The sequence below is a fragment of the Oncorhynchus nerka genome, linkage group LG4 (genome assembly GCF_034236695.1).
Source record: "Oncorhynchus nerka isolate Pitt River linkage group LG4, Oner_Uvic_2.0, whole genome shotgun sequence".
Classification (NCBI taxonomy): Eukaryota; Metazoa; Chordata; class Actinopteri; order Salmoniformes; family Salmonidae; genus Oncorhynchus; species Oncorhynchus nerka.
Window position 1 is genome coordinate 62080739 of NC_088399.1, and position 14436 is coordinate 62095174.

A 14436-nucleotide genomic window follows, 5' to 3' on the forward strand; every position below is an offset into this window, starting at 1 on the left:
TATGTTCCTCTGTAGTTCACTGTACTTGGCTTTACGCTTACACTGACCTTAAGATGTTGATTGATTGTATGGTAGGTGATGCAGGCCCATTCCATCCACCCCTCTGTCTAGTGCAATCTCTCTGCCCCAGTCTCTCTCTCTCTCTCTCTCTCTCTCTCCTTTTGAAACCTGCTCTTTTTAAATGAGGCTCAGTGGGTAGCACCCCGTTTCCCATTACGCCTACCCCCCCCCTCTCTCTTCCACTTGATTGTTTTTCAATAGTACCCCTCGCCACTGTAGCTCCTACTTACTTCTATGCGTATCATTGCTCCTCTCCTCACTTACTTACAGGCCTTTCATTCTTCAGACTTCCCCCCCCTGAATCCTTTTTTTCTCACCTCTCCTCTCCACTCCAGGTCCTTCTTCGCCTGTGAACTGCCGCCGTCGCTGCTCTGCCCACCGAACTGCGCCCCCCCCCCCTCCCCTCCCCCCCATGGCAGCCAAGCCCGCCCTCTCCCTCCTGTTGGCCGTGTTGGCCTGCACGGGGCCCGCCCGCTCCTCCCCTCCCCTCTTGCTCCGCCCCCGGGAGAGAGAGAGGGACTTGGGTGTAGTCAACATCGCTGTGGTCCACTCGGGCTCCTCCCTGCTCCCGGAGACGGCCGCTGCTGGGGGAACGGGCGCCACGAACGGGGGTCCTCAGGGGAGGGGGGCCTCGTCGTCATTGGCTATGGTGGCGGCGTCTGCGCCACTGGCTTCTGCTTCAGCGGCTCTGGTGGGCGGTAGCGTGATGACGCAGTATGGTCCAGCCAACGTGATCTACCTGACGGTGAACGAGAGCAGCCCGGCGAGCCTTCTGCTGCAGCTGTGTGAGCTGCTGGCCACTACGCCGCTCCAGGGGCTGGTGTTCGAGGAGGAGAGGCCCCCGCCACCCGACCAGGCTCCCCTGGCCCCCATGCTGGAGTTTGTCTCGGCCCAGACCGGAGTGCCTGTTGTGGCCGTGGGAGGAGGGGCCGGCCTGGGCAGGGAGCCACAGGTAACTACCTGGCTGTGAACGTTCCCTTCTTAATGGATTTCAAGTAATGAATCAGTCCTAAGTTACTGTGTGTTGGAAGCCTCATCTTACCCAGTGGGCAGAATTTGGCACATGACGTCTTCATTTTCTGGTTGGAAACTGGGTTTCTGGTTGAGAAGACGCCTTAAAACCAGATTGCAACCAGCTGGTCTCTGTTACAACCAGGTAAAGATGTCTTTTTCAAAACGTCATGGAAAAGACGTTGTATTTTGGTTGTTATCTGGTTGCTAAAAAGATGTTTACAAAACTTCCTCCATTTACAACTAGTATGAGGATGTCATCTTTGCGGTGTGGTCTGAGTAGGAGAACAGTACTTCAGTCCTCGAGTGGCTGCAGTCCTGCTGCTTTCTGTGTCTGCCTGGCACTTACTGTAATGTAACAATTAATGTCACTGATTGCTGAGAAGGTTCAACACTTGGTATCCAAAGGCCATTTGATAAGACCGAAAACAGAGAGAGTGGCCCTCGAGGACTGGAGTTGTGCAACTCTACACTCTTAGAAAAAAGGGTTCCAGAAGGGTTCTTTGGATGTCCCTTTTTTGGTTGCAGGTAGAACTATTATGAGTTCCATGTAAAACACTCTGTGAAAAGGGTCCTACAGTGCATTTGTAATGTATTGAAAAAAATAATAATCCTCATCAATCTACACCCAACACCCCATAACGACGAAGCAGAAACAGGTTTTTAGAAATGTTTGCAAATGTATAATTTAAAAATGACAGAAATACCTTATTTACATAAGTATTCAGACCCTTTGTTGTGAGACTCGAAACTGAGCTCAGGTGCATCCTGTTTCCATTAATCATCCTTGAGATGTTTCTACATCTTGATTGGAGTCCACCTGTGGTAAATTCAATTGATTGGACATGATTTGGAAAGGCACACCTGTATAAGGTCCCACAGTTGACAGTGCATGTCAGAGCAAAAACCAAGCCATTATGTTGAAGGAATTGTCCGTAGAGCTCCGAGACAGGATTGTGTCGAGGCCCAGTTCTGGGGAAGGGTACCAAAACATTTCTGCAGCATTGAAGTTCTCCAAGGACACAGTGGCCTCCAAAATTCTTAAATGGAAGAAGTTTGGAACCACCAAGACTCTTCCTAGTGCTGGCCGCCTGGCCAAACTGAACAATCGGGGGAGAAGGGCCTTGGTCAAGGAGGTGACCAAGAACCCGATGGTCACTCTGACAGAGCTCCAGAGTTCCTCTGTGGGGATGGGAGAACCTTACCGAAGGACAACCATCTCTGTAAAAGGTACTGAGGAGTGGCTTCCGTCTGACCACTCTACCATAAAGGCCTGATTGGTGGAGTGCCACAGAGATGGTTGTCCTTCTGGAAGGTTCTCCCATCTCCACAGAGGAACTCTGTAGCTCTGTCAGAGTGACCATCGGGTTCTTGGTCATATCCCTGACCAACGCCCTTCTCCCCCGATTGCTCAGTTTGGTGGTTCCAAACTTCTTCCATTTAAGAATGATGGAGGCCACTGTGTTCTTGGGGAGCTTCAATGCTGCAGACATATTTTGGTACCCTTCCCCATATCGGTGCCTCGACACAATCCTGTCTCTGAACTCTACGGACAATTCCTTCGACCTCATGGCTTGGTTTTTGCTCTGAAATACACTGTCAACTGCGGAACCTTATATAGACAGGTGTGTGCTTTTCCAAATCATGTCAAATCAATTGAATTTACCAAAGGTGGACTCCACTCAAGTTGTAGAAACATCTCAAGGATGATCAATGGAAACAGGATGCACCTGAGCTCAATTTCGAGTCTCTTAGCAAATGGTCTGAATACTTATGTAAATAAGGTTTCTGTTTTTTTAAAATTTTCAATACGTTTACAAACATTTCTAAAAATCTGTTTTCACTTTGTCATGATGGGGTATTGTGTGTAGATTTGATGTAATACATTTTAGAATAAGACTGTAACGTAACAAATGTGCAGAAAGTCAAGGGGTCTGAATACTTTCCGAATGCACTGTATACTTATGTTCTCCACACAGTCTCATTGGGGATAAATACAGCCAACCCCTTCAGTTCTATCGCCTTTCATCAGTCCTTTCTTCTCGAACACAAATGTGTCATTTGATACTTAACCTTTTTTTGCACACATATCCAACTGTGAACGTTTCTACAATTACAGGCCCCATTCAAGTCTCACTTGCCCTTGTTAATTGTGCATCGCTCACTGAATAATTAATATAGCGAGGGAGTTCAACGGTGGGCATTTACATGTGCATAATATAGTTCCATCTACATTGTATCCTTCTGTTCAGAGATGGGCAGTATTTCTGTTACATGTATTTGAAATACGTATTTAAATGACCTTTTTAATTTTTTTTGTAATTTGTATTTCACTGGCCTGAACTACCAATCCAATGTATTTTGTAACAAGATACTTTAGAGCTGTGTTTCCCAACCTCGGTCCTGGGGACTCCAAGGGGTGCACATTTTGTCCCCCCCCCCCCCCCCCCGTAACACCACACAGCTGATTCAAATAATCATCAAGATGTCATTATTTGAATCAGCTGTGCAGTGCTAGGGACGAAAAACTAAACGTGCACCCCTTGGGATCCCCAGGACAGAGTTTGGGAAATGCTGCTTTAGAGAGCTACATTTGTGTATTTTCAAAATACACAATACTATTCCGCAAAAAATAAATATAGTGGTTCACAATTTTGTGTCCCCCTATCACCCCAAATTTGCGGCATTGGTATCAGAAGTCTGATGGCACTATGGTGGGATAAGAGCGTTTGCTAAATGACCAAAATGTCAATTGGAAAATGAACACTTTCATAGTACAATGGGCAACATTTTATTCAAATACAAATTGTTTGGGGGTGGAGCATTTTATTCAAGCGTTTTATTCAAATACAAATTGTTTGGGGGTGGATTAGAATAATACCCAGCGTGCAAGTGCACATTTTTTTTACATTTACATTTAGTTAATTTAGCAGACACTCTTATCCAGAGCATTCAACTAAGGTAGATAACCAACCACATCACAATCATAGCAAGTCAAATGTTTTTGTAACTGTTACCGACAATGTTGTTGTAGTTACAGTAATGGGGCTACTTACAAGTATTGCTATTAAATACATGACTTGGCAAAAGTATTTAGTATTTTACTTAGATATTTTGTAACAATATATATTTTTTTAAGTATCTTTGCCCATCTCTGTGTCTGTTATCTTGTCTGTCTTATGTATACGACTCTAGAAATCGTATCCTCTACTTGTACATGAACCTTTCAGTAGAGTATCTCCCTTTCCTCTCTCCATTCCCTTATCTGTTTTTATCCTAATATAATCTAAAAGAACTGAACAAGCATAGGCTTTCCAGTCTGGCCAGATCAGTGAAGATGAAGGAAAGGAGACATGGAGAGGAAGGCTAGTCTTTTTCATAGAAAAAAAAATCACGGTCTACAGTGCAATACAGAATCTCAAATCAAATCAAAATGATCTGTCACATGCTTTACAGACAACACGTGTAGACTAACAGTCCTTTTCTAACAATACAGAGATTAAGATAAAAAAATTAATAAAAATAGAAATAATTTGCACAGTGAATAAAGAATCATTGAAAGTACTTCTGGCCAAACACAGGGACATATCGGCCGTGTCCCATATATCCACCCTGTTCCCTACATAGTGCACCGCTTTTAACCAGGGGCCCATAAGGTTCTGGTCAAAAGTAGTGCACCATAAAGGGAATAGGGTGCCATTTGGGACCGTGCTGGTGGACCCTACTGGAAAGCCTTCACAGTAGACAAGACAGACAAAGGGAAAATAAAAAGAAAGGGATGGTATTGAGACTGGAATTCAATTACAAATGGCCATATCGATGTTTCCGCTGTCTTTGTTTAAAAACTCCTACCCAGGCATGAAGTTCTTACTCTGAAAACAGGATGCTTTTCTTACTCTGAAAACGGGATGCTTTTCTTACTCTGAAAACGGGATGCTTTTCTTACTCTGAAAACAGGATGCTTTTCTTACTCTGAAAACGGGATGCTTTTCTTACTCTGAAAACGGGAAGCTTTTCTTACTCTGAAAACGGGAAGCTTTTCTTACTCTGAAAACGGGAAGCTTTTCTTACTCTGAAAACGGGAAGCTTTTCTTACTCTGAAAACGGGATGCTTTTCTTACTCTGAAAACGGGAAGCTTTTCTTACTCTGAAAACGGGAAGCTTTTCTTACTCTGAAAACAGGATGCTTTTCTTACTCTGAAAACAGGATGCTTTTCTTACTCTGAAAACGGGATGCTTTTCTTACTCTGAAAACGGGATGCTTTTCTTACTCTGAAAACGGGATGCTTTTCTTACTCTGAAAACGGGATGCTTTTCTTACTCTGAAAACGGGAAGCTTTTCTTACTCTGAAAACGGGAAGCTTTTCTTACTCTGAAAACGGGAAGCTTTTCTTACTCTGAAAACGGGAAGCTTTTCTTACTCTGAAAACAGGAAGCTGCTACCCCAAGGAGTTTATAAGTACCCTGAGACATTGTGTAATTATAAGCCTATTTAACCATGGGTAATATTGCTATGGCATGAATGTAAGCCACTGAATAGGTAAGAAACTTGATTCACCACAAGTTTAATGTATCTTTCTTAACCAACGTTATGGTCTAAATAGGCCTTCATCAGACTAAGCCACCGCAATGCGTGTAGGCCTGGATTAGGCTCACACTGTCATTCAAATTTTACGTTACTCCTAACATTGGACGTGTTCAGTAGGGAAAATCTGTGTTCTTATTCGACAAGTTCAGGTGCCACCTTCCCGTTGAACTCTGTTACAAAATGTTTTCTCCCTAATTAAATACAATTTTGACTCCACTGTATTCATAAAGTGTCTCAGCATAGGAGTGCTGATCTAGGATCAGATCTCCTGTCCATATGTATCTTACGCGTTATGATCTAAAAGTCTAAACGGGTCCTAGATCAGCACTCCTACTCTGACACTCTGTGAATATGAGGCCTGGATTCCTCCTTTTTATAGCAGAAAATGAAATTATGTGTTCTTATGGACAGATACTACCTCCATCCTTCAGTTCACTGCACTCTCTCGCTCCCTCTTTCCCCCTCCCTGTCCTGAAAACCCATTTCACTCCTTAACAAACTGTTTCCTCCCCCAGGAAAGCGGCTCCATCTACCTCCAGTTCACCTGCTCCACAGCCATGCAGCTGGACGTGGTCTTTGAGGTGCTGGAAGAGTTCGACTGGACCTCCTTCTCCGTGGTGGCCACGCGTCACCACGGCTACGAGGACTTCCTGGCCATGGTGGAGGCACTGACGGACGGATCCTTCATCGGCTGGGAGAAGAAGGGCGTGGTCATGCTCAACGTCACCGACGACCCGGGAGGGACGCGCGCGAGCAGGCTGCTCAAGGAGAACGAGGCGCAGGTGAGACCGTCTTGTTATGCTTTACCATCTTTTGTCTGATGGTACAGAAGTGGAGGGGGATACTGATGAAGAGGGGAGACACAGCAGGAAGGACAGACACTGGGGGGTTGAACCCATGTTTCTGGTGGGGAGGTATGTATATGTACTAGCAGCGGGTTTGTTACCACTAGACCAAGGAGTCGACATTGGGGATCTTTTAATTCACTCTTCTTAATCATTTATTCATTGAGAGAGAATATAAGGTAGAAGGGAGACGGGGAGAGAATACAGAATAGCTGTGGGACTGGGATTTGATCCCACACTGAAGGGGTAAACATGCAGTTGTGTTTACGCCCCCAGTCCTGCACATTCCCGGTCCGCACTAAAAGCTCCACGGACCATCGGACTGTATGGATTTGCTGCAGATGGTAGCTCGACCCGCTACGCCAGCAGGTCTGTGGGACCTTTGTTTCAGGCCGTCGTCCCGTCTTTGCAGTGGACTTGTATTGCAGGGCAGTTTTCCTCCACCGTATTCCCGGGGACCCTGCTGTGCGGGACATGCCGGATCCCCCCCCCTGCTGAGAAATGATTTGACACTGATTAGTACAGTATTGTCTTGGTAGCCAATCACCAGAAAGACACTCCAATCACCCATCTTTAGGAATACTTAATAAGATACCTGGCGTACCTCAAATAGTTTGATTTGGGACATTGAATTCAGTGTGGTCTTCGTTACGTTAACAATCAAGAAAACCAAACATTTTGTTCAAACAGAAGGGGGGGGGGAATCTAACAAATAGTCACCGACAACAACCGAAACGTGTAACGAAATGTGTAACGGCACACGGGAGCACTCTATGGTACTTTTCTGATAACCCATCAGGTTCCTCTACTCTGGGTTCCGTACAAACGACAGGATTTGGCACGACCCCCCCAGGATTTGGCACAACACCCCACTCGGCAGAGACGCAGACGTTTCTGAAGCAAAGGATTCGTACACATCTGATACCAAATCTTGTTTAGGAGACACCAGTCCCAACCAGGGACGTAATGGGCTGCAGTGCTCTCACGAGAATGAAATGTATTTTTCTCCCTCTAGTTGGTCTGTTTCAACGTAGGACACAAGAGACCCTGTGTCCTTTCTCAGGGCAGTATAAACTGTATGGAACTGTCGTCTGTGTGCTTCTGGGACCAACTCGTAAGCCTGACGCTTTAACCTGCTTTAACCTTTTCATCATCTGAACTCTGGTCAAGAGATGAAGCGGCGGACACATTCTGAGCCTTTCCCACGAGAACACTTCGAAGGAGCAGTGACCAAATATCTTGCAGCCATTTTAGGGACGTGGCAATCCGCTCAGACAGAGCACAAATATACATCCACATCCTTTTCGTTGAAAGGCGGTACAAGCCGGCTGTTCCGACCAAGATGAAACTCTGTGGAGGGTGCGGGATGGCCTGACTGGATTGGGAGCACTTCCAGATCCATCTCTCTTAATCAAATGGCATGCACACGTTCTTCTTGTTCTTGCTCTAGTCTGCCTGCACGTTCCCTTTTATTTGTGCTCAAGCACTACTTTTTGTTGTTCAAGCTCTAATGTCTGTTGTTCACGCTCTAATTTCTGTTGTTCACGCTCTAATTTCTGTTGTTCACGCTCTAATTTCTGTTGTTCACGCTCTAATGTCTGTTTGTCCACGCTCTAATTTCTGTTGTTCACGCTCTGTCTGTCGTTCACGCTCTGTCTGTCGTTCACGCTCTGTCTGTCGTTCACGCTCGAATGTCTGTCGTTCACGCTCGAATGTCTGTCGTTCACGCTCTGTCTGTCGTTCACGCTCTGTCTGTCGTTCACGCTCTGTCTGTCGTTCACGCTCGAATGTCTGTTGTTCAATCACTAATGTATGTTCAAGCTTGAATGTCTGTTGTTCACGCTCAGATGTCTGTTGTTCACCCTCGGATGTCTGTTGTTCACGCTCGGATGTCTGTTGTTCACGCTCGGATGTCTGTTGTTCACGCTCTGATGTCTGTTTGTTCACGCTCTGTCTGTTTGTCCATGTTCTAATTTCTGTTGTTCACGCTCTGTCTGTTTGTTCACGCTCTAATGTCTGTTTGTTCACGCTCTGTCTGTTGTTCACGCTCTAATGTCTGTTGTTCACGCTCTGTCTGTTGTTCACGCTCTAATTTCTGTTGTTCACGCTCTAATGTCTGTTGTTCACGCTCTAATGTCTGTTGTTCACGCTCTAATGTCTGTTGTTCACGCTCTAATGTCTGTTGTTCACGCTCTAATGTCTGTTGTTCACGCTCTAATTTCTGTTGTTCACGCTCTGTCTGTTGTTCACGCTCTAATGACTGTTGTTCACGCTCTAATTTCTGTTGTTCACGCTCTGTCTGTTGTTCACGCTCTAATTGTTGTTGCTCCAACTTTGCCTTTAGTTCTATCGCTCTCTTAGTTGCACATCTACGGGGTGTACTCTGCCACCCGTAGGACCCTTTTCATCAGCCTCCCTCTCCGGAAAGATGTCCTCCTCCACAAAAGCAGTACCAATCAACTCTTTGACTACTGCTTTTGGATTGCCAGATGTCACTTTGGCATAATGCTTTGCAATGATGAGCAGATTCACCTTTGTACATTTATCTAGTATTTCATATTGTTTTCCACAAATACTTCCAACTTACAGTCCATGGCTTTAGTTTTATAAGCCGGTGTGTTTGTGCAACTTTCAAACTGATTCTACCGTTCTCATTTACCCCTCAGGGTGGATGGCAGTGACAGAAATGCTACCACAAAAGGCTATTCTGAAAACAGCAGAGCTTCAGAGTAGGTGATTAGAGCGACTACCATACTCATGGGAAACAAGATCCTGGATGTGCCTCCCCATTTTGTTAAATTCCCCAGCAAGAAAACCAAAAATTGTTGCTCAAAAAAGGGAACTAACCAAGAGTCACCGACAACAACCAACCCAGATGGGGATTTAGGAGGGGTTCCAAAAGACACTCATGAGGGTGTCCACTGAATGATGTCTAGCAACAACAACTGCAACCTGAAAGACACTCACCATGAGCTCCCACTAAATCTGCCCACTTAGAGGCAAACAAAACTCACACCAGACTTTTAAAGTCAGGAAACCAAGCATAAAAGTGGAGCAAAAGAAAAACAGGGAAAATCAGATAAAGGATTGTTTTTCTAGCAGTAGGACGATCCAACTAAAGGTGTTAACCCTCCACGTCTCTCGAGACCACAGAAAAACTGGGCTAACCACTCTTAAATAGCACTTTGGGCCAGCACAGGTGAAACACCTACCCACTAATGAGACTGCAACCAGCACAGGTGTAAAACATACTGACTAACGAGGTGACACCAATCGGTGCACCCTACGTGCTAACGTGCAGTACGTGCTAAAGTCCAACCTCAGAACATAAATGAAAAAAATGTAAAACTTGCAACACATGTAATTGAGATCCAGCTGAAGATGGTGTTTTTGACATACACTACATTACCAACAATATGTGGACACCTGCTCGTCGAACATCTCATTCCAAAATTATGGGAATTAATATGGAGTTGGTGCCCGCTTTACTGCCATAACAGCCTCTACTCTTCTGGGAAGGCTTTCCACTAGATGTTGGAACATTGCTGCAGGGACTTGCTTCCATTCAGCCACAAGAGCATTAGGGAGGTCGGGCACTTATGTTAGGAGATAAGGCCTGGCTCGCAGTCGCTGTTCCAATTCATCCCAAAGGTGTTCGATGGGGTTGAGGTCAGGGCTCTGTGCAGGCCAGTCAAGTTCTTCCACACCGATCTCGACCAACCGTTTCTGAATGGACTTCGCTTTGTGCACGGGGGCAATGTCATGCTGAAAAAGGAAATGGCCTTCCCCAAAACTGTTGCCACAAAGTTGGAAGCACAGAATCGCCTAGAATTTCATTGTATGCTGTAGCGTTAAGATTTCTCTTCACTGGAACTAAGGGGCCTAGCCCGAACCATGAAAAACAGCCCCAGACCATTATTCCTCCTCCACCAAATTTTACAGTTGGCACAATGCATTGGGGCAGGTAGCGTTCTCCTGGTATCCGCCAAACCCAGATTCGTCCGTCGGACTGACAGATGGTGACGTGTGATTCATCACTCCAGAGAACGCGTTTCCACTGCTCCAGAGTCCAATGGCGGTGAGCTTTACGCCACTCCAGCCGACACTTGGCATTGCTCATGGTGATCTTAGGTTTGTGTGTGAATGCTCGGCCAAGGAAACCCATTTCATGAAGCTCCCGACAAACAGCTCTTGTGCTGACGTTGCTTCCAGAGGCAGTTTGGAACTCGGTACTGAGCATGGCCGTGTGCTCAATTTTATACACTTGTCAGGAATGGGTGTGGCTGAAATAGCCGAATCCACTAATTTGAAGGGGTGTCCACATACTTTTGTATATATAGTGTATGTAAATAAGAAATCGGAGAATGGACAAAAAGAAACAGAAATTGTGGCGATATAATAATCAAATCAAATCAAATTTATTTATATGGACTGGGGACAGCAAGGAGTCATCATGTCAGGTAGTCCTGGGGCACGGTCCTAGGGCTCAGGTCCTCCGAGAGAGAGAAAGAAAGAGAGAATTAGAGAGAGCATATGTGGGGTGGCCAGTCCTCTTCTGGCTGTGCCGGGTGGAGATTATAACAGAACGTGGCCAAGATGTTCAAATGTTCATAAATGACCAGCATGGTCGAATAATAGTAAGGCAGAACAGTTGAAACTGGAGCAGCAGCATGGCCAGGTGGACTGGGGACAGCAAGGAGTCATCATGTCAGGTAGTCCTGGGACATGGTCCTAGGGCCCAGGCCAGTTGAAACTGGAGCAGCAGCATGGCCAGGTGGACTGGGGACAGCAAGGAGTCATCATGTCAGGTAGTCCTGGGGCATGGTCCTAGGGCTCAGGTCCTCCGAGAGAGAGAAAGAAAGAGAGAAGGAGAGAATTAGAGAACCCACACTTAGATTCACACAGGACACCGAATAGGACAGGAGAAGTACTCCAGATATAACAAACTGACCCTAGCCCCCCGACACATGAACTACTGCAGCATAAATACTGGAGGCTGAGACAGGAGGGGTCAGGAGACACTGTGGCCCCATCCGAGGACACCAACCTAACATTTCATGCCAAACACTGTCCACTGCTGCAGCCTGAATGGGACATTTTCTGAGTTTAGATGTTTTCAAAGAAGGCATTGAATGGTGTCAGCAACCCCAAAACTGCCACAGTGTGACTGACATCATTTGACCCAGTTCGGTGCAACAAGACTCCCACTTAACCACTCGCTCTGTCCCCCTCTCCCTCCTGCCCCGCTCTTTCCAGGTGCGTCTCCTCTACTGCTCCCAGGAGGAGGCCGCTCTGATCTTCAAGGCGGCCTGGGCCTCGGGTCAGGCCGGACACTCCCACATGTGGTTCGCCGTGGGGCCAGCCCTGTCCGGCCTTGGCCTGGAGGGCCTCCCCAAGGCCCTGTTCGCAGTGCGGCCACAGGGCTGGAGAGACGAGCCCCGTCGGAGGATTGCCAAAGGGGTGTCTGTGCTAACCCACGGAGCCATGGCTCTGAGGAAGGAGTACGGCTGGGCCCGAGGGCCACACTACTTCGCAGGCAACTGCCAGACAGATGGCAACCAGACGCAAAGGGTGCCAGACAGGATCAGGTGAGGACAGCGTTATGTGTTCCTTCAGAACTTCTCCTTCAGAACTTCTCCTCTGTGGCGGAGGAGTGTCACTTGCTACTGCTGGCTGCTCCTCTCTCTCTCTCGCTCTCTCGCTCTCTGCTTCTTTCTCGCCATCTCCTTCTCTCTCTATTTCTCTGCCTGCCTCTTTCTGTCCATCTGCTTCTCTCTATCCTCAGTGTGTCTATGCCTTTCCTTCTCTCTCTCTTCTCTTTCTCCCCCCTCTCACTTTCCATCTCTTCCTCTCTCTCTCGGTCTGCCTTACTCTGTCGTCTGTGATTCTCTCTCTGTTGGTCTCTGCCCCCTCTCTCTCTCTCTTTCTCTGTTTCTCCCCCTTGTCTGCCTCTCTCTCCCCATCAACAGCTGGAACACCTCAACCCCTCTCTCGCTCTTTCTCTCTCTCTCCCTCTCTCATTGTCTCTCTCTCTCTCTCCATGACTGGTTCCCGGTTGTGTATGAGAAGTCGCTGTATCTCCCTCCTCCTGTCTTTTGCTGCCTGTCAGCCGTGTCTCATAGTTGACTCCTCCAAGTCCCTCTCATGTCGTTCATTCAGTACACTTGGCTGAAAGATAGATGAGCCATGTGTACATGCTGTATGTCCGTGTCCGTCCATATAGAGTACGTGTCAGAATAAAGTCATGAGCCATGTTCCTGTGTTGAATTAACAATGCGTGAACCTTGTTAATTTGTGAATCAAGTTAAAGATACAAGCCTTGTTGAGTCCCTGCGAATCAAGTTGAAGATACAAGCCTTGTTGAGTCCCTGCTAATCAAGTTAAAGATACAAGCCTTGTTGAGTCCCTGCTAATCAAGTTGAAGATACAAGCCTTGTTGAGTCTCTGCGAATCAAGTTGAAGATGACTTCTTGCGTCCATGTGAATCAAGTTAAAGATACAAGCCTTGTTGAGTCCCTGCTAATCAAGTTAAAGATGACTTCTTGCGTCCATGTGAATCAAGTTAAAGATACAAGCCTTGTTGAGTCCCTGCTAATCAAGTTGAAGATGCATGACTTTTCTACGTGAATCAAGCTAGATTTCTTTTAAACATGAGTTTAAAAAAACCCCGTAAGCAACGTTAACTTATTAATAACAGTTCTGTAGTGGGGCCACCCGAGTGGTGAGGCGGTCTAAGGCACCGCATCGCAGTGCTTGAGGCACCCGGGTTCAATTCCCAGTCTGTGTCGCAACTGACCGGGAGTCCCATAGGGCGGTGCACAATTGGCCGAGGGGGGTTCATTGGAGGGTGATAAGAAGTGCGGTTTGGTGGGTTATGTTTCGGAGGAACCATGACTCGACCTTCGCCTCTCCCAAGGCCGTTGGAGGGTTTCAGCAATGAGACAAGATTGTAATTGGGGAGATAAAGGGGATGAAATACACCCCCCCCCCAAATGTTTTAATCCAGTTCTTTAGCAATGAGGTTTGTGCAGTAAGCTATAGGCCCAAGACGCTTGAATTGCCCTGCCAATGTTGTTCTTCTCAGACCAATTTGAAATTATATTTTTAAAAAGAATGGTATATGATCATATGATAATTTGTTGTATTACTTGTGAGGCAGAGCATAATAATTAGCTTCTTAATTTTTTTACTGGACTGATGGCCTGATTCTGACACAGCCTTCTAGCTGATGGCAAAACTCAAGTCGCACTGCATTATTTTTTGCCTCATGCGCCAATTCATGTTGTTACTCCTTTGACCAGAGAAAGTCGGAACACGTTGATATACTCGTTAATTGCAGCTGCAGTGCTGGTTGTAGCGTAAGTGGAAGTAGGAAGATTGTGCATTTTGTGGCTTGTAAAAGTGTTGACAGTGCTGAATAACTTAAACATGAAATTACTCGTCAAAACATCCGCTCTTGCTGTATTCTTCTTTTTACAGTCTATGGCTCGAGGAAACTGTGCAGACACGGTGATCTGAGCTATCTGAATAGCCAGCGGTAGGCCTGTAGGTGCACTTGATTTGCTCCCTGGGCCTGCCGGGTAGGTGGAGTTCTACCTTCAGACACATGAAATGGTTCAAAATGGGAACACTTTGCCTTCCCGGCGCTACGGCTGCTGAATCAAGTGCACCTACCACCAATGGCGCGAAACAAATAACAAATTGAAGAACGCAAGGCTTTATCATTGTTTTTTACAGAAATGTTTGGTGATCAACTAGGAATTCCTTGGAGATGACCAGTCAATTGGGACCGGTTGGTGACCACTGGGCTAGGATTAAGTTTAGGGTAAGGGTCAGGGTCAGGGTTAGGGTCAGGGTCAGGGTAAGGGTTAGGGTCAGGGTCAGGGTTAGGGTCAGGGTTAGTAGGTTGTTAATTGAAAAGAGAGGGTCAGG

The 14436-nt window shown here is 46.4% G+C and overlaps 1 protein-coding gene across 1 annotated transcript in view; it reads left to right on the forward strand.

Moving 5' to 3' along the window:
- The first annotated feature begins 415 nt into the window (after window positions 1-415).
- Window positions 416-14436, forward strand: part of LOC115128770 (glutamate receptor ionotropic, NMDA 2D-like) — a 47409-nt gene continuing 33388 nt past the window's right edge. Inside the window, exons 1-3 of the mRNA XM_065018121.1 lie at window positions 416-1012; window positions 6175-6441; window positions 11761-12092. Coding sequence (XP_064874193.1) covers window positions 473-1012; window positions 6175-6441; window positions 11761-12092 — 1139 coding nt within the window. The 5' untranslated portion in view covers window positions 416-472. The remainder of the gene's footprint in view (window positions 1013-6174; window positions 6442-11760; window positions 12093-14436) is intronic.